The sequence below is a fragment of the Phacochoerus africanus genome, chromosome 14 (assembly GCF_016906955.1).
Source record: "Phacochoerus africanus isolate WHEZ1 chromosome 14, ROS_Pafr_v1, whole genome shotgun sequence".
Classification (NCBI taxonomy): domain Eukaryota; kingdom Metazoa; phylum Chordata; class Mammalia; order Artiodactyla; family Suidae; genus Phacochoerus; species Phacochoerus africanus.
In genome coordinates this window covers 21948825-21968297 of record NC_062557.1, presented here as the reverse complement: position 1 = coordinate 21968297, position 19473 = coordinate 21948825, and the positions used below count along the sequence as shown (strand labels likewise).

The window sequence follows — 19473 nt, the reverse complement described above, 5'->3', positions numbered from 1 at the left end:
CAACGCAGGTTTATAGTTCATATTTCAATTTTTTTATTATAGTGGTATCATTTACTTTGGTAAATTCATATCCCAGTTTAAAATGCCCCAAAGCAAATCAAGTCAAAGTTTGTTATAAATTCAGGTACTGTATTTTAAAATGTACACGTTATACGCACAGTAGCTGCATAGCGGAATTACTATAACAAGCAGTTACATTCATGATGCCCAGTTCTAAGTTTTTAACACTGCGTATAGATTTCACTAGATATATTCCTTTATTATGATACTGTTGCTTAGTACAGTAACTTTAGTACAATAGCATATATGATTGCATTTTCAAAGCTTTATTAAAGCTGGCAGCATTTAACTAATACTCAATGAAAACACTTTTATGTACAGGATGTATTTTAGGTCAGATGCTTATGCAAGAATAAGCACTTAACATGCTGTTGTATCCTTGACAAAACAAAATCATCCCTTTCACAAAGAGCATAAGCCAGGCTGAAAGAAATATGAAGTAATTGAAAGAAAATTTAAGTGTTATTCCCTGTATTATGTTAAAGATTATTTAACATAATTTTATTCTGGTTAAAATATTCTTTTTTCTTTTCATTATTATTATTTTTTGGTTGAAATAAAGAAGAGAGTTTGCAAAGGCTGTATTAGTATACTAACAGCTGTAGCCCTTAGATGATACTTTAGCTTGGAAAAAGTTATACTGCTTTGTACTCAATGTTTTTTTCTGCTTAGAAAAAAATTGATAACTTATAAATTTCTAACTTTTTTTTTTAACGGCTGCACCTGCAGCTTATGGAAGTTCCGGGGCCAAGGACCGAATCCAAGCCATAGCTGCAACCTGGGCTGCAGCTAAAGCAGTGCTGGATCCTTTAGCTCACTGTGCCAGCTGGGGATCGAACCTGTGCCTCCACAGTGACCTGAGTCACTGCAGTCAGATTCTTAATCTACTGTGACATGGTGGGAACTCCTCTAATGTTTTAAAACAGAAATTTATTATTTAATGTCTTTAAATATACCTGTATTAAATAAATTAGTTTGTTTAAAAAACTTTGCAACAATACTTGACTTATTCACAAATGTATTTTCTATCCGTATTTATTACAGTTTGAACAATTTAAAAACATAAATCCTGCAGATACTGTTAGCTTCGATAACAATACTGTTATCTTAATTCACATAAATGACTGCAAGAAATATTTATAATATTTTATATAGTGTCTTTATCTAATGCTCGCATCAAAGACAAATTAATCACATTTAACTTTACAGATGGAAAAGTTGGGATGGTGAGAGTTTGGATAACTCTGATCTAGTAATTGCAGTAACTAGCTTTCATGTTTTGTTTTTGCAGCCGGCCTTCTGATTTTCTGTGGGGGAGGACACAACCTTTAAAGTTCTTTGAATAAAGTAACTCTTCTGGATATCAGGTAATGATTACAAAAAACTATTAGGTGATGATTCGTTCAATCATCACTTTAGCCCTGGGGTATGTTCTATAGTTCGCTCAAAATATCTCAGTGGAAAGTCACTTATTTTTCTATGGGTGCAAATTATCGTCCCCAGTGGAAAACATTTGGTCAAGGGAATAGTGAGTCCTCTTTAAAAATTCATTTATGATTGCTTTCCTTTTTAAGTAGAAAAGTCTTTTTAGATATAATCAGTCATGGACTAATGATGAATAACGTAGTGTGGTTCTTTACATGGTACAATCAGAAGTAAACAGACTCTTCCTTTTCTCTTTGAGTGTTCAGCCATCGAGTACAATTTCAAAGACTTAAGCAAACCATTTTAATGCCTCCAGTCTCTGATAAAAATTTCTAGGGAAAAAAAGACTGTATTTTTAAAAAATAAAATGGAAACTGTTTTACCTTTCCGACTTTAAGCTCCCCCTGTCCAAAAACACCCCCAACAGCTTATACCTAGGGTCAGAGAAATTTTGTACCTCCATCTTTTTTTTTTTTTCCAAAGAGAGTCACATATTGGTCAGAACATACTTCATCACTTACGTTTTGGGACAGAAGGTGGTCAGCGTGGCCTCCCACCTTGGTCCATCCTAATGGCATTTTCACATCAAGCCAAATACTGTCTTTGGATTAATTAGCTGCTGATGGAGGTTTGATAGAGGGGATACTGCATGATCTTCTCATGATAAGCCTGACTTCTATATCTGGTAGATTATCCTGCTTAGTCTGTAAACACCCTTCATCAGTGGCGGCTAGATGAAGATCAAAGCGAAGAGAAACAGATTTTTTCCTTAATCGAGGGTTATCTTTAAAGAAGGAACCTTCCCATTCTTTAATAACTTCATCCACTCTCTCTGTCCTGAAATGATAAAATAAACCTTTCTATATGAAGAAGTATGGCTACAGTAAAAAATGTGTAATATGTATTATACATGACAAAGAAATAGAGAACTTTAATTTATAATTTAAATTTTAAATTTTAATTTATAATTTACAATGTAGCATTTATAATTATATTCTTTAAAAATCACATGAATATAAGTTCTGATGGATTCTATAGGATTCTCATGTTTTGGTTATATTTTTGGAAAAATGATGAATTAAGGATTGAGTTTTTGTTGATATGTATTTATTCATGTCATATTAAAAATCACAAATATATAAAATTATTTTTGGAAACATTCAAAGATTACTGAGTTTTCTCAGCTGAAGTTAGCTTTTTTGCATATGTTCATTATTATTTCTTTGTTAAAATTATTTTACTTACTGAATAGTGCCGTGAGCTTCAGTGCTTTCTTTCACGATACTTCCATTTAATATTGCCTGTTTGGTCACCGTTTCTACTTTTTCATTCTCATACTTTTGTGGGACTTTTGTTGAAAAAGATATTTCATTTATAATGGCTGTGAAAATATTATTTATGAATATTAAATTACAGTGTTGAGGAATTAATCACAGCTAATTTATATATCAAACTTTACTTAAATATTGCTTGTTTTTGCTACTTTAGAGTGGTTATTTATAATCCCCATATATGGTACTTCACTTTTCAAGTTAGTTTATTTATATCAGAAACTCACCTGAAGGTAACACAAACCCAACTCTACTTGTGGTAGGTTTTTGTTCTTTTTTCCCACCTTGGATACAACCATAATATCTGAAATTGGAAAGAATTATATTATAAGAGCAACATTGTATTAGCATGTAATTGAAACAAATGCTCCCCAATAAGAGAATGGATAAACTGTAGTATAGTCATACCAAGGAAATACTACTTAGCAGTGAAAATAAATGAACTAAGGGTAACTGTATCTGTACAGAACAATCCCCCAAGTATAACACTTGAGTGGGGTAAAAAAAGACAGATTGTAGCTAATTTTATAAAGGTTAAAATAATATGCAAAACAATTTCATATTTTGCTTACGGGTACATTATGAAACTAATGAGACTAATAAGACTCAACTTTTTTTTTTGGTCTTTTTAGGGCTGCACCTGCGGCATATGGAGATTCCCAGGCTAGGGGTCGAATCAGAGCTACAGCTGCTGGCCTTCAACACAGGCACAGCAACGCCAGATCTGAGCCGCGTCTGCAGCCTACATCACAGCTCATGGCAACGCCAGATCCTTAACCCACTGATCAAGGCCAGGGATCGAACCCACAACCTCATGGTTCCTAGTCGGATTCGTTAACCACGAATGGGAACTCCAATAAGCCTTAACTTTTGGGAACAAGGTTAGACTGAGGGAGGAGGATGAGATCAGTGGGGATGTGGTTTAGGGGCCAGGGGCAGGAATTGGGGGGGGACTTTGACAACACTGTGAATGTATGAACATGAGAGTTCATTATATTTTTCTTGATACTTTCCTGTGTATCTCAAATATAGCATAAGAAAAATTTTTAAATTTTATTAAAGTAATATTAAAGACCACTTTATCAACATCTTGAATGATTAAGCATTAATTAAAATTCACAACCATTTTATTTAATAATAAGTAAATTATGTGTATGTAGCTCTATAGATACTTACATCACATTGTTTTAAGCACTTTGCAAACATTAATTCATTTATTCCTCACAGCAATTCTATGAAGTGGGCAGTATTATTCCCATTTTATAGATGAGAAAACTGAGACAGAGCGGTTCAATAACTTGTGACTTACCAGCATCACTCAGCTAGTAAGTGGTATAGTTTTAATTCATGTTTTTCAAAAATTTAGTAAATGTTAAGACTTATTATAGGTGAAAGTACTTTCATTTGGTTTTGTAGCAGACTCAGAATTCTGAAGCAGACAGAAATAAAAATTTCCTTTTATGGGAACATGGAAAATTGTTGGTCGTACTGTGCTTAGAGCTATAGGACCTTATAAGTCATTGCAGATTATGAAATTGTGTGAATTAATAAGAATTCCTCTTTTGACATCTTTTGTTACTAGAGTATCTGGAAGTCTTTCTTTTCTTTTCTTTTTTAGGGCTGCACCCTCGGCATATTGAAGTTCCCAGGCTATGGGTCGAGTCAGAGCTGCAGCTACTGGCCTACACCACAGCCACGGGAACACCAGATCTGAGCCATGTTGGCAACCTATGCCACAGCTCATGGCAACGCCAGATCCCCAGCCCACTAAGCAAGGCCAGGGATCGAACCCATGTCCTCACGGATGCTAGTCAGGTTTGTTACTGCTGAGCCACAATGGGAATTGGAAGACTTTCAAATCATGTACACTGAACAGTATTGCTTTCCATGGTTGTCCTATAATAATGATAATAATAAACTTAATAGTAATAATTGCTATTGTTTTTATTTTAGTGTTTGATGTGTGCTGGGAGTGGGCCCTTGTGGGAGGGGAAATATGGTAATATGAGAATTTTTCAAAACTTTCTTTACGGGCGGCTCACAAAAGGTACTGACTAATTTGAAAAGAGGTGAATGGCAAGGAAAATGAGGAAGTTAAGGAAGGCCATTTTAGTAGCGGTGGAGAATTATTTGCATTTCGTTCTAGGCTGGCTGTGCTCTTTGTTGTAGCTAATGTTCCTGACTTTGGCTAGTCTGTTGGTAATTTGGGGAGGCTGGAAATAGTTCTTCCACATATTTTTTGCAGTGCCTTCTAATCCTATTTTGTGGTAGGAACCCAGTGAGTGCACCGTGGAGGTAATGATGAGGTTTTAAATCTTTTGTTGTTTATTTATTTTTGGCTGAGCTGGTGCATGCGGAAGTTCCCAGGCCAAGGATTGAACCCACATCACAGCAGTGACAATGCTGGATCCTTAATCCACTGAGCCACCAGGGAACTCCGATGATTTTTTTTTCTTTTTTAGATTTAATTTCTCTGACTATAGCAGTGACACAGGTGGCTCTGTATTTCTAGTTATTAACTACATGGAACGAGGTACCTGATTTCTTCCTTTTCTAAGAGGCGGCGATAAGTTGCGATTTCTTGTTCTAGCCGCATCTTCGTGTTGAGAAGCATCTCATGCTCTTGAAGCTGCTTCTCGATGCCACGTCTTACTTCTTGTAGCTCTTTTTCTAGTCCTTCAATCACTGCCTCTAGGTCTTGAAGCTGCATCTGGTAATGTTGTTCGCTGGCATGGAGGGAGTTTTCAAGGCCCCTTTCCTGTTTTACACAGATTTTCATCAGTGAATCAGGGAAACAAAATGTGTTTCTGAAGCCTGATATGCAATGTCTCCATTCTGTCGAGTTCCCTTCTTTCTTAAAAAGGTTGCAGTAATTGTACATCACTTATGCAAGAGGTGTTTCCTGATAGCTTTATGTATGACCCAAATTGTTAAAAGTTATATTTTTCTATCTGTAGCTAGAGAGCTTACTGTTTCAAAGGAATCCTGTGATAATTTTTATCCCCCCCAATCTACAGTGATTAGTTTATTACCACCCTGATTTATTTGATTTTGTTGTTGTTGTTCACCTGGAGGCCTCTGGAGTTCCCAGGCTAGAGATCATATCTGAGCTGCAATTGCAGCCTGTGCTGAGCTGTGGCAGCGATGGATCCTTAACCCACTGTGCCCCGCTGGGGACTGAACCCAGGGCTCCAGAGATGCCGCCAGTCCTGTTTTGCCACAGCCAGAACTCCTATTTGATTTTTTAAATATTGAAAATACAGAATATGGAATATCACAGCCAGGGCAGACTGCTTATAAAAGGCATTTTAGGAAAGGGTTTAAATATTTTTCTATTAGCAGTCTCAGTGGTGTGGAGAAAGGACTCTCCACTGTTATGACTTTGGGTCATAATCACAGAGTTTTGGGTCATAATCATACTGTTTTGACTTTGGGGTCATTATGGCCAAGGCTCTATCCTCCCACTCCAACAATTAGCAAACGCACCCAGGTGATAAGCAAGGGATATTTCATGTTTATAGGTGTGGACTAAGCCTTGAGGGAGCTGATAATCGCCATCGCCATGACAGAAGCAGGGGATTAGTTGAACTAGGTCCACAGATAGAATTCTGTGGCCTGATTTTCAGTTTCTGACTGTCCAGTGATGGACATTATTCCTTTCCCTCTCTTAATCAGGTAACACCTCGGGACTCAGTGGGCCAGGTGCTTTTGAGGTCATTCTCACCACAGCATGGAGAGATTCAATTTCCACTTGCAGGTGGTGCCACTGGCGCCGGGCTTCCTTGAGCTCTGCCTGAGCCGCCTTTAAAGCCTCTTCATCTTTGTCCATTTTTTTGCTTAGATCTTCTTCTAGCTAGAAGGAAGCCAACAACAACAATAACAGCAACAAAAAGAGTACTCTTTTGAGAATGAGACAGTTAAAAGCACTTATAGAAAAATAGAGACATCAAGTCATTTTTTTTTTTCTTCAAGTTGTTATATTACAGATGTTTGTTCTGGTGCTCAGGTACTGATTAATTAAATATGTGAGCAAGGCAGTCGTACTGTCAGCCTCAGTTTTCTCAGATGTAAAACGAACCTCAAAAGTCCCTTCTTGCCCATGTGGTCTATGAAGTGCAGAAAGAGGGATTTTAAGGAGAAGTGAGTTTGTAGGACCTAAGTTTGAGATCTCGGATTCTTTCCATTATTTATTGCATCATCAGGGAAGAAAGAAATATAGTTACATATTTTCTTGTAGGCTGCTTTATAAAAACAGATAAACAGCTATATATCCTAAACTGAACATTTCCGAGACTGGGTATGTGGACAGGGAGTAAATACTGCTAGAAAGTATTTTATAAATAATTTAGAGAAATAAGATATAGGGATTAGCAGTTCTAAAACAGACCTAAGAGAACCCACTGTTGATGTACCTTCTTCAAAATGATCTTTTAAGGAGGCATGTTAATTTTGGGTATCTAGGGTAGTGGCAGAAATGACTTTCTTAAAGATTGTTTTCTAAATATTCTATTAGATAAGGGGATTATTTTATATTCAGCTTTAAGTGTTCTCATGCTGATGCTGGAATTAAAGGGAAGTATCTTTTGACAGAATTCTCAACACTTGGCCCCAGGAGTAGTCGGAGCAATATATGGAATTGATTGTAGTTTTTTTTTTTTTTTTTTTTTTTTGGCTATACCCACAGCAGGCAGAAATTCCTGGGCCAGGGATTGAACCACGCCACAGCAATAACCAGAACTACAGCAGTGGCAACGCTGGATCCTTAACCCTCTAAGCCGCAAGGAAACTACTGATTATAATAATTTGAAGCAAAAATAAGAACTTTTAAATGTTTATATAAAAATGCATCTTAAAATGTAAAAAATTTGGAGTTCTCATTGTGGCTCAGTGGTAACGAACCCAACTAGTATCTATGAGGACTCAGGTTTGATCCCTGGGCCCCAGTCAGTGGGTTAAGAATCTGGTGTTGCTGTGAGCTGTGGTTGTAGGTCACAGGCTTGGGGCTTGAATTTGGCATTTCTTTGGCTGCGGTGTAGGCCGGCAGCAGTAGCTCTGATTAGACCCCTAGCCTGGGAACTTCCATATGCCACGGGTGCGGCCCTAAAAAGACAAAAGAAAAAAATGTAAAAAATTTAGGAGTTCTCATGCGGATCAGCAGGTTATGGATCTAGCATTGTCACTGCAGCAGCTGGTGTTGCTGCTGTACTGGGGTTTGATCCCTGGCCCAGGAACTTCCGCATGCTGCAGCTGTGACCCCAAAATTTTTAATTTTATGGTATAATAGGTTTTTTAAAAATGGAAATGTTGGATTAAGTGAAAGGCTTCATAGGAGTTCCCTGGTGGCCTAGTGGTTAAGGATCTGGCATTGTCACTGTTGTGGCTGTGATTATTGCTGTAGCTTGGGCTTGGTGCCTGGCCTGGGAACTTCCACATGCCACAGGTGCAGCCCAAAAGAAGTCCGAATAAAGTTTAGTGCAAGGTATTAGAGAACAGAATTTATTCATTTCTTTCAGTTTATTGTATCGTATCACTTATTCTTAGTGTTAAGTTGCAAAGCCAAGCAGCCACACATATCAGAGCAACTACAAAAGAGGATGGCAAGAATTTAGGAAATGGGAGGGCATAAAAATGCTGGTAGCTCCTGGTCTTTGGATTTTGAGTGAGGAACTGGCAGCTAGGTTGGGTGGTAGCTAGATTCCAAAGATGGCTCCCGGTGAATCACACCTCCTAAATTCATGTCCTTGTTTGGTTCTCTTCCACACTGAGTCCGGAATGACCCATGCCTCGCTTTAGCCAGTAGAATACAGACAAAGTGCCAGTTCTAGGCCAAAGCCTTAGGAAGCCCCGACAGCTTCCATTTCTGTGCCTTTGGGAGCCCTGGGCCAACATTAAGAAGTGTGGATACCCTGGGGGAGAGATCCTGAGGGGCAGCCAGATGGAGAGAAACAGACCCAGTTGTCTCAGCTGAGCCAACCCTCTAGAAATGCCCTGCCAAGGCAGCAGACACAAGAGTGAGCCATGTTGGTTGTGCCCACCTAGCTGTGCCCCAAGATATCTGCCGTCATAGCCAATGTCATGTGCAGCAGAAGAATCACCCCCACTGAACTCAGTCGACCCGCAGCATCAAGAAAGAGGATATAATTGTTTTAATCCACCACATTCTGGAGTGGTTTGTCATACAGCAGTAAATAACTAAAATAACCTACATTTCTTTGGTAATAATTAACTAATCAAGCTTTCTTGAATTTATTCCACTTGACTTTTTAGAATTCTTTGAAAAGGAAAAAAAAAAAAAAACCCTAACATAGTTTTATGTTAGGAAGACTAAGCAAAATTTACTGTAGTCTTATTTTTTTCACTTTATTCATTTCAGCATTGTGACTTGTAAACTAAGGGACTTATATATTGCTGTTATTGCAAATGTTTATTTGGTTTACAGTTATCTGGTATAACTTTGAAAAGGTGAGTGAACTATTCCAACACTTAAATCAAATATCCCAGTGAATTTGCTTAATCTAGGATGCCAATCATTCTTTATGAAAACTGAAAATGTTACCCAGAGGCTAAACTTATGTTACTAAATATGAATTGCTAATGCAATAATGTCCTGTGATTTCCCAGCAATATTTTTTTCCCTTTCGGAATTTTTCTTAAGTAAATTCTTTGCTGTATTTGGGTGCTTAGAGTAGATCTTGAACTCAGATATGATAGCTGAACAAACAAACAAACCCCTGAATTTCTGAATTTTTGTTTTTAAAATATTTGTACATTTGTTTAAAGAGGAGACCTTAATTAATTGCTAAAGGTGATTATCACTTTAAAACAAAGTAAGTCTATGAAATTAGAATTTAGCCCTTATTTAACTTGGCTCTCTTTAAAATAAATACTTACATTTGCATGCTTAGTATTAGAAATAAACAGTTCTCATCTTTTAGTACAAAAAGCAAAAATCTATAAGTGGAGAGTCTTTATCAATTTGGGTAATTTTGATTGTCCTAATTTATATCATTGTTTTTGAATGCTATGGTCACAAATTCAGTTGATTTCTGTTTATAACGATCTGGTGGTATAAAATCGAACTCATTGAAAACATGACAGAAACCTTTTAGAAATATTTTGCTTGGTTTTATCTTGCAAAGTGTGCAAGCTAATCAATCTTACTATAAAGCTTGTTCTTTTAACGATGGCATTTAAATGATCTCTATAAATAACTCCGTAATACCTTCGAAGGGTATCTGAAATGCTTCCTTCCTGTCGGATGTCTAAAAGAGGTTAGAGTGCACCATTTTATTGTATGTTGATCCCAGGTTTTGTTCATGAGAGTAACGTCCTGATTTATGCAAGATCAAAGGCATCAATCAACCTTCATTTAATGGTCACCCAACAGTATAATCACAGCCTTGCCCCCTGTAGCCCCAGTCACATCGCAGTAAAACCTAAATTCCTTCCCCAGTATATGCTGCATTGAAAAGGAAATACTGTACCTCAGAGAGGCCGGGACAGGAATTGGATAGACATGGATTGTCTCCTTATCCTGGAAGATGCCTGTCTGTATGAAATCATTACCTGGATCCTTGTTGAAAGCACGGTCTCTATCTGATTTCTGGTGAGGAGCTTTTCATAGTTTGCCCTGATCTCATTGAGTAGCTGGGACAGCTCCATTCTTTTCCCATCCTCCACCTTGGCTAACTGAACCTTATTGATAGGATGAGTCTCTGCGGCAGAGCCTGCTCTGTCTGCATCGCGAGCAAACAGAGCTCCGAGGAGCCTTAAAGATGCAGAGCTCCTTTTTTTTTTCCTCAGAAGCCATTGGAAACCCCGGGTTTCTGATCAATTATGCAAGTATTTGGTAACCCCTTTCTCCTATTGTTGTTGGTCTAGTAGAATTATCAGACTCCATAAAGGAACAAAGAAAAACATTCTCAGTATTCCTGGATTCGTTCTCTATAAAATTGAGCACATTTTCTTTGCTGTACGCTTGAAACTAATACAACATTATAGATCAACTATACTTCCATAAAATTTTTTGAAAAATTGAGGAGTTCCCTTGTGGCACAGCAGGCCAAAGATCTGGTGTTGTCACTGCTGTGGCTGTGGTAACTGCTGTAGTGTGGGATTGATCCCTGTCCCAAGAACTTCTGCATGCCAGAGGCATGGTAAAAAAAAAAAAAAGAGCACATTTTGGGGGAAGAAGTTAATTTAGCTTGTGGAAAGGAAATGGGGCATGACGTAAAGAAAACTGTATTTTGTTTTCCCAAGATAGTGCATGGAAATAAATCTGGACCCCAAATGCGATCCCTAAACTTTTATGATTTTCCTCATGATTTGGAGGAATTCAACAGAAATGCTGTGGGAGGGCATTGGAATAGTTTCTAAACCTGACCATCATTGGGAAAAGCTACCGTCAGATTCAGCTGACAGTTGTCATTCGCCCCAGGACTGACTGACTGTATTTTTCTTAAATACAAGCTGCGTGGCTCATGGTGGGCTGCCCGCCTGATGGCAGGGTTTGATGTATTGAGGTGAATTCTCGAAGGTGTATTACAGATGAATCTATGGCTGGAGTGCTAATATACTGTGAGACCTGACAGTTAACATTTCCAACATTTTAACAAGGTTGAGGAAATATAACCATACGGTCCCTATGCAGGGCGTATTCATCGAGGTAAGATGTACAGTGGGGTTACTCCTTCATGAGGAAGCAATAGTTAAGGACAACTCCTACTTGTAAATATAACACTTGTGCAGCTCTTCTAACTTTATTTATTTATTTATTTTTGTCTTTTTGCCATTTCTTGGGCCGCTCCCGCAGCATATGGAGGTTCCCAGGCTAGGGGTCGAATCGGAGCTGTAGCCACCGGCCTACGCCAGAGCCACAGCAACGTGGGATCCGAGCCACATCTGCAACCTACACCACAGCTCACGGCAACGCCAGATCCTTAACCCACTGAGCAAGGGCAGGGACCGAACCCGCAACCTCATGGTTCCTAGTCGGATTCGTTAACCACTGCGCCACGACGGGAACTCCTCTTCTAACTTTAAAAAGCACCTTTATACCGTCATTCTATCCAATTGTCACAATCCCTGTTACTTTCTAACCTGTAAAGATGACAAGCCTGAGGCAGGAGTTAAGACATCTTTCCCAAGGTCATATGGTGATGTAAGGCATCCTTGGCTGTGTTTCAAAGGTCGTCCCATCTGACTCTGCGTTCTGTCTCTCCCCACCTAAATTCCTTGTTTAATCCAGCCAGCTGGTTGCTAGATATGACTGCAATGTTTTTGAGAACAGATTTATTGCTGTTGTTATTTGCATAGTGGCTCGGCTGAAATGGTATCTGGAGTGTAGTTCAGGAAATAATCAATCTTTGGCTCTAGTGCTCCCAGGGCCTTTGAATGTGCATCACGCTCTTTTAATTTCCGAATTCATTCACTGCCAGTCAGCCCAGTCTGTGCGGGACAGTCCCACAGTCCCCTCCAAATAAAGCTCGCCACCCAGAGTCCCTGCTGAGAGGTGGGGTTCCAGGTCACTTCTGTACTCTGTTTAATTTGACCCACACCTCCTCCAACCTCCTCACCAGTCACAGTAGATTGGCCAAGGGGTGGACACTTGACCTAAGGAGAGCCAGTCTGTCTTTGAGACCTATGAGGTAGCCTGACCCAAAAGCTCTGATTGAAGAGCATTATTATTATTATTATTATTATTATTATTATTATTATTATTATTTTTGCCATTCCTTGGGCCGATCCTGAGGCATATGGAGGTTCCCAGGCTAGGGGTCCAATCGGAGCTGTAGCCACTGGCCTACGCCAGAGCCACAGTAACGTGGGATCCAGATCCGAGCCACGTCTGCAACCTACACCACAGCTCACGGCAATGCCAGATCCTTAACCCACTGAGCAAGGCCAGGGATTGAACCGGCAAGGTCATGGTTCCTAGTCGGATTTGTTAACCACTGTGCCACGACGGGAACTCCTGATTGAAGAGCATTATTTATGGTTATTTAGGCCAAAGTGATTCCCCCTTTTAGTAATTGCAACTGAGAAATAGGAGGAGTCAGGCATTCGTAGTGGGAGGAGAATCAAGAAAGAATTAAACTCTTGTTGTTACTTGATGGAGTTCCTGCTGATCTCTGCCTAAAATACAGAGAACTGAGCTAGAGTCTATAGAGGGGGCCTGGCAACCCACATCATCTTAAACAGACTTCCAGGTATTTCTTTCTTTCCTTCTTTCTTTCTTTCTTTTTTTTTTTTTTTGTCCACACCCATGACATGTAGAAGTTCCCCGGCCAGGGATCAAACTCAGCAGTGACAACACCAGATCCTTTTTTTTTTTTGGCTTTTTAGGGTTGAATCTGTGGCATATCGAAGTTCCCAGACTAAGGGGTCAAGTTGGAGCTACAGCTGCCGGCCTACGCCACAGCCACAGCAACACAGGATCCGAGCCGTGACTGTGACCTACACTATAGCTCAAAGCAGCACCAGATCTCCAAGCCACTGATTGAGGCCAGGGATCGAACCATAATCCTCATGGATACTAGTTGGATTTGTTTCCATTGCACCCCAGTGGGAACTCCCAATCCATGAGCCACATGGGAGCTCCCTCTGGATATTAGGTACCTGAAAGCAGTGCTTCCCAATAGAAATAGAATGCAAGCCACAAGTGCAAACCACATATGTAATTTAAATGTTATAGTTATCATATGAAGAAATAGAAACAAGTGCAATGAATGTTCATATCACATTTTATTTAACCTGATGTATCCAAGGTGTATCACGTTATCAATATAAATTATTAGTGAGGATTTCCCGTCGTGGCGCAGTGGAAATGAATCCGATGAGGAACCATGGGGTTGTGGGTTCGGTCTCTGGCCTTGCTCAGTGGGTTAAGGATCCAGCGTTGCCGTGGACTGTGGTGTAGGACGCAGATGAGGCTCCGATCTGGCATTGCTGTGGCTGTGGTGTAGGCTAGCAGCTGTAGCTCTGATATCTAGTCAGGGAACCTTCATGTGCTGCAGGTGTGGCCCTAAAAGACAAAAAGACCCCCCCCCCAAATTATTAATGAGCTCTTTTACATTCTTTATTTTTGATACTGTCCTTGAAATCCAATGTGTATTTTTATGCCCATCTCAATTTGGATGAGTCACATTTAAAGCACTCAGTAACCATGTGGCTAGTGGCTACAGTGTTTAACAGTGCAGTTCTAAGATTTGGGCCCTGCTGGCCACACAAATGAGAGTTCCATTTATGGGACATTTCACGAGCATACTAGACTAAAGGAAACAGTGCCTGATTTTTTTTATTGGGGGGGGAGGAGTAGTATTTAGAAATGTATTCTACAAGCACGTGAGTAATGAAGTTAACTAATTCAAGATCTCAAATGTCACTTATCAAGGAAAAATTTTGCTAATTTACTTTTTTTTTGTCTTTTTTGCCATTTCTTGGGCCGATCCCGTGGCATATGGAGGTTCCCAGGCTAGGGGTCAAATCGGAGCTGTAGCCACTGGCCTACGCCAGAGCCACAGCAATGCAGGATCCGAGCCGCGTCTGCAACCTACACCACAGCTCATGGCAACGCCGGATCGTTAACCCACTGAGCAAGGGCAGGGACCGAACCCGCAACCTTGTGGTTCCTAGTCGGATTCGTTAACCACTGCGCCACGACGGGAACTCCCTGCTAATTTACTTTTAAAACATACTGTCCTTTATTAAAGAAATTAATAATAGCTCATTAAAGGCTGTGGCGTATATAAAATTGCAGGATCCATGCAGTTCTCAGTGCATAAACTGTAGTTACACCCCATTCTTTTTTATCTTTTTGCTTTTTAGAGCTGCACACTCGGCATATAGAGGTTCCCAGGCTAGGGGTCTAATTGGAGCTTCAGCTGCCAGCCTACACCACAGCCACAGCAATGCCAGATCCAAGCTTCATCTGTGACCGATGCCACAGCTATGGTAATGAGGGATCCTTAACCCACTGAGCGAGGCCAGGGATTGAACCCGCAACCTAATGGTTCCTATTTGGATTTGTTTCCACTGTGCAACAACGGGAACTCCTACACCCCACTCTTTATGCTTGAGAAATAACAGAGTGCACATAAGACAAGGGAGTCGTTCTGATAGGGATTATCTTGAATACATTCTAGTTATTAGAGAAGTAATACATTTGAAAATATTATACTTTAGGAGTTCCCTAGTGGCCCAACAGCTTAAGGATCCAGCATTGTTACTGCTGTGGCTTGGATGCTGTGGTGTGGGTTGGATTCCCTGGCCTGAGAACATCTGCATGCCTCAGATGCAGCCCAAAAAAAGGAAAAGAAAAAAAATGTATTTTAGGAACAAATTAATTAAAGCATGCCTCACAACTGCCAAAATGCTATGGCTGAGAGCACCAGCTCTAGGGACATTCACAAGAGTGAGCCCCAGATCCTCTGGAGTTAGAATTCAAGATGAAAGTCATTCATTCATTCTTTCGGTTTGAATGATGGCTACTGTTTGCACAGAGGTGTATTCAGTACAGATAAAGTGCTAGAAGACTTCTAAAGAGGTGACCTTTGGGGGCATACCGTGGAGAGAAGGGGTAGAGAAGGTGTTATAGAGAAAAAGTTAAAAAAAAAAAAGTGGAGCTCCTGTCATGGCTCAACGGTTAAAAAAACCCGACCACCATCCATGAGGACGTGGGGTTGATGCCTGGCCTCGTTCAGTGGGTTAAGGATCCAGTGTTGCCATGAGCTGTGGTGTAGGTTGCAGACACGGCTGGGATCCCACGTTGCTATGGCTCTGGCGTAGGCTGGCGGCTACAGCTCTGATTGGACCCCTAGCCTGGAAACCTCCATATGCCGCTGGTTCAGCCCTACAAAGACAAAAAAAAAAAAAAAGTGGTGATAGTTCAGGGTCAGACCATAGCAAGGCAGCCTACAAAGACTGAATTTTATTTGACAGGTGATGGAGAACCGTTGCTGCTTTATGACATGGGGAGCCACCTGGCCAGATTAATTTGGGAGTAGTGCAGAAGGTTTCAGAGTAAGGACACCAATGGGAGAACCAGTGTTCACGAAAAAGAACCTAAAGATATTTTGAAGTTCTGGCTGGGAGGTCATAGGAAACTGGGTTTGAGTAACACCATGGGCATGGGGGGGGGGCACGCATGAAATCAGGGCGTTTTAGCAAGTGATTATGAAGGGAGCGGAGGGGAGGGCAGAGATGATTCAGATTTACTCTCTGGGAATAGAACATTAGTGGTTAGTGATTCAGTTCAATCCAGACCCTTAAAAGGGAAAAGATCTGGGGTCAAGCCTCTGCCTGCCAATGATTAGTGAGGTGTGCTTGGGTTAAATTACTGACACTCTTTGAACTTCAACTTCCTCATCTGTAAAACGAGACTAATGATACACCCCCTCATACTATTACTACTACTAGCATTGGGAGGTACTATCATCATCATTGTCCTCATTTTATAAATGGAGATGTTGCAGTCCAGTGAAGTGCAAAGCCAAGATCCAAAGCCAGGCTGTCTGACTCCTGAGCCTACCCTTTAGAGCATAACTGCTAGGTAACTTCTTGGTAATCAAACAGTAAAACACTTGGCACATACTAAAGGGCTTTAAATCCTTGCTTGTTAGAAAGGCAGACTCCCAGACCCCATCCTAGACCTCATAGATTGGAATCTGCATATTTTTAATATATTTTTTTGGCTGTGAAATTTCCTGGACCAGGTATTGAACCTGGGCCTCAGCAGTGACCTGAGCCACTGTGGTGACAATGCCTGATCCTTAACTGCTAGGCCACCAGAGAAGTCCTAGAAGCTGCATTTTAAACAAGATTTCTAAGTGACTTGCATGCACACTGAAGTGTGAGAAGGACCACTTTAAATGATTGGTTCTCCGAGTTCCTGCTGTAGCTCAGTGGTAATGAACCTGATTAGTATCCATGAGGATGCAGGTTCCATTCCTGGCCACACTCAGTGGGTTAAGGATCTGGTGTTGCCATGAGCTGTGGCGTAGGTCGCAGACGAAGTTCAGATCCTGTGTTGCTGTGGCTGTGGTGTAGGCCGGCAGCTACAGCTCTGATTTAAACCCCTACCCTGAGAACTTCTATATGCCGTGCCGGGGGGCGGGGGGGGGGGGCGCGCGCAAAATAGACTAAATAAGTAAATAAATCACTGGTTCTCCAACTTGGCCGCAATGAACTCACTTGGGGAACTTTCAAAGCCGGTACAGACCATGTTTAATCAACTCAGGACGTTGCCTGGGCGTGTTTTCCCTGGCTCCGCCCCCTCTTGGCGCCGCCCTCCAGCCGTTCTCAGCGTTTAAAAAATTTTCCAGGTACCGATACAACCCGTTTACACCGCTGTTCGCAGATGAAACATTAACTAGTCCTCCAATTAACTACTAATGTGCAACGAAATTTGAGACACTCTTACAAATGTTAGGTTTCCTTCCAGTCATTTCCCTCTCATGCTTCACTCAGAGAAAATGGGTTGTTAGTTCAAGTGTCTGAAATCAGACTCTCAAAGTTAAACCCTGGCAAATCCTCGCGCTGGCTATAGTTGGTGCACATCTGAGTCCATAGACGCAGGCAGACAGGACATATACGTTGCTGTATTTTTCTGTAACCAATTAATCTTTTATCTCGAATGTTGATTCTGTGGAGGTTGTGCAATTAAATCTGATCGATTGGGCTTCTTGCCTTTTCTTCAGAACATTGCATCTAAGTTTGGGGGAACTTCTATAGTTGTGACTAGGCCCGCCCCCAATATCATCTTTGATGTCATCTGTCCAAATCTGGGGTCACAGAGTCAGTCCTTATTCTTCTCACTTGTCCCATTTGCATTGATGGGGAGACAGTTAATAAAATCTCCCAATCCAGAAGTCCTCTCCACCATGGTAGTAGAGAAAAAAACCTCTTTTGCCCTTGGCTAAGCATTACATTCGAATGTGATGCACATTTCAGGAATTGCCAAGAGAGTGCAAAAACAGAAGGAAATCTTACCCTTCTGTAGCCAAGCAGATACAACCCACTTACATCTCTGTTCTCAGCCGAAACATTAACTAGTCCTCCAGTAAGAAGACTTGATGGCACCATTTGTCACACATAGTTCATCTGGTAATTAGGGTCACCATCTGTGTCTGCTAATAGGCTTCATATAAAGGAGAACAGATTCCTTCTAACCGGAGGTAGTTTTAGAGAGAGGTTCCTACTTTCCTGCAGAAACTGGGAGACAGGGTTTTATTTTTTTCGCCTTGGATGTTTACATTCCGAAATGTGGTTCCCAGGTCCTTGAGAAGGACATTGCTGAGTCCGTAAAGCTGGCCAAAGACTTATTTAGCTTTCAAAAAGATTTACTTAGATTTAGAGACAGAGGAAGAACATACAGTTACAAGGTTTCTAAAGTAAATGCGCTAAGAAAAGGGAGTAGGGTGTGTGTGTCTCTGACCTTATTTCAACAGGGAAGAGTAAGCCTCTTAGTTTGAATTTGTATTTGTCCTTGTAGCTTCCCACTGATCCCTTCCGTACTTCCTTCTCTGCTTGAGAACCATCCTGATGCTTCAGTGCACCGGTGGCATGGAAATATCAGGTAGATTGTGGCTCCATCTGCCCAGACACACTGCTCAACCATGACATTTTTGGCTCCCATCCCTTTCCTGGGGCCAAAATCCAAGAAGCAGGGTGCAGTGCTCTTAAGCCATCAGGTCCCCACACTCACATCCCGTTTGGCTGCTTTGCAGGGGCTCTGACTCAGAAGCGGGACTCAGGGCTCCTCTCTTGGGGACCCACTGCTGCCCCCTGTCTCTTCACTCCTTTCTCCCCCCTCCCTTCTGTCCAAGGGAAGCTCTCCTATTCTTGAAGATTCTATCCTAGAATGTAAGCCCCAAGATCTGTCCTGTTCCTCGCTCCCTTAACACTTTCTAGCTCTGTGTCTGGCAGTGAGACGGGAGACAGGAAATATGTGTAAAAGGAATGATGCTTCTTCTAAAAGTTTGGATTGGGAGTTGCTGTTGTGGCTCAGTGGTTAAGAACCTGACATAGTGTCCATGAGGCTGTGGGTTCAATCCCTGGCCTTGATCAGTGCGTTAAGGACCCAGCAATGCTGAAACCTTCAGTGTAGGTTGCAGATGTGGCTTGGATCCAGTGTTGCCCTGACTGTGACGTAGGCTGGAAGCTGCTGCTCCGATTTGACCTGTAGCCCAGGAACTTACATATATAACAGGGGCAGCCATAAAGATAAATAAATGAATAAATAAAAATTTCATTTGAACTCTGAGTCCTCCTCATTCTAAGACCAAGGACTTTGCTTCCCTCTCCCCTGAGGCAAGGAACACACCTGTTTGTTTGGAGGAGGTGGGAGTGGGGGTGGTGGACGACCAGGAGACCAGGAGACAGAGAAGTACTTCGAAATTATTACACTCCCCACGTTTTTAGTGTTCATAAATGCAAACAAGTCACACACACGTCCATCCTCCATCTTTAAAAAAAAAAATAACGAATTTTTTTGGCTCCACCCTTAGCCTGTGGAAGCTCCCAGGCCAGGGATCAAACCCACGCCATCGCAGCAACCCACACTGCTCAGTGATGTCACTGGATCCTTACCTCACTGCACCACACAAGAGAACCCCCATTCTCCATATTGGTGGATTTTTACTGAGTGATGATGTGTTGG

The 19473-nt window shown here is 41.1% G+C and overlaps 1 protein-coding gene and 1 long non-coding RNA gene across 2 annotated transcripts in view; one reads left to right on the top strand and one right to left on the bottom strand.

Moving 5' to 3' along the window:
• Positions 1-19473, top strand: part of LOC125115234 (uncharacterized) — a 108948-nt gene that overhangs the window by 5746 nt on the left and 83729 nt on the right. Inside the window, exon 2 of the long non-coding RNA XR_007132011.1 lies at positions 1352-1427. This is a non-coding gene — a long non-coding RNA (uncharacterized LOC125115234). The remainder of the gene's footprint in view (positions 1-1351; positions 1428-19473) is intronic.
• Positions 1223-10512, bottom strand: KRT222 (keratin 222). The gene is made up of 6 exons (XM_047759158.1): positions 10383-10512; positions 6541-6669; positions 5354-5574; positions 3044-3120; positions 2731-2866; positions 1223-2322 (listed from the first exon to the last, which is right to left on the bottom strand). The coding sequence occupies exons 1-6, from the start codon at positions 10476-10478 to the stop codon at positions 2094-2096; spliced, it is 888 nt and encodes a 295-aa protein (XP_047615114.1). The 5' UTR covers positions 10479-10512; the 3' UTR covers positions 1223-2093.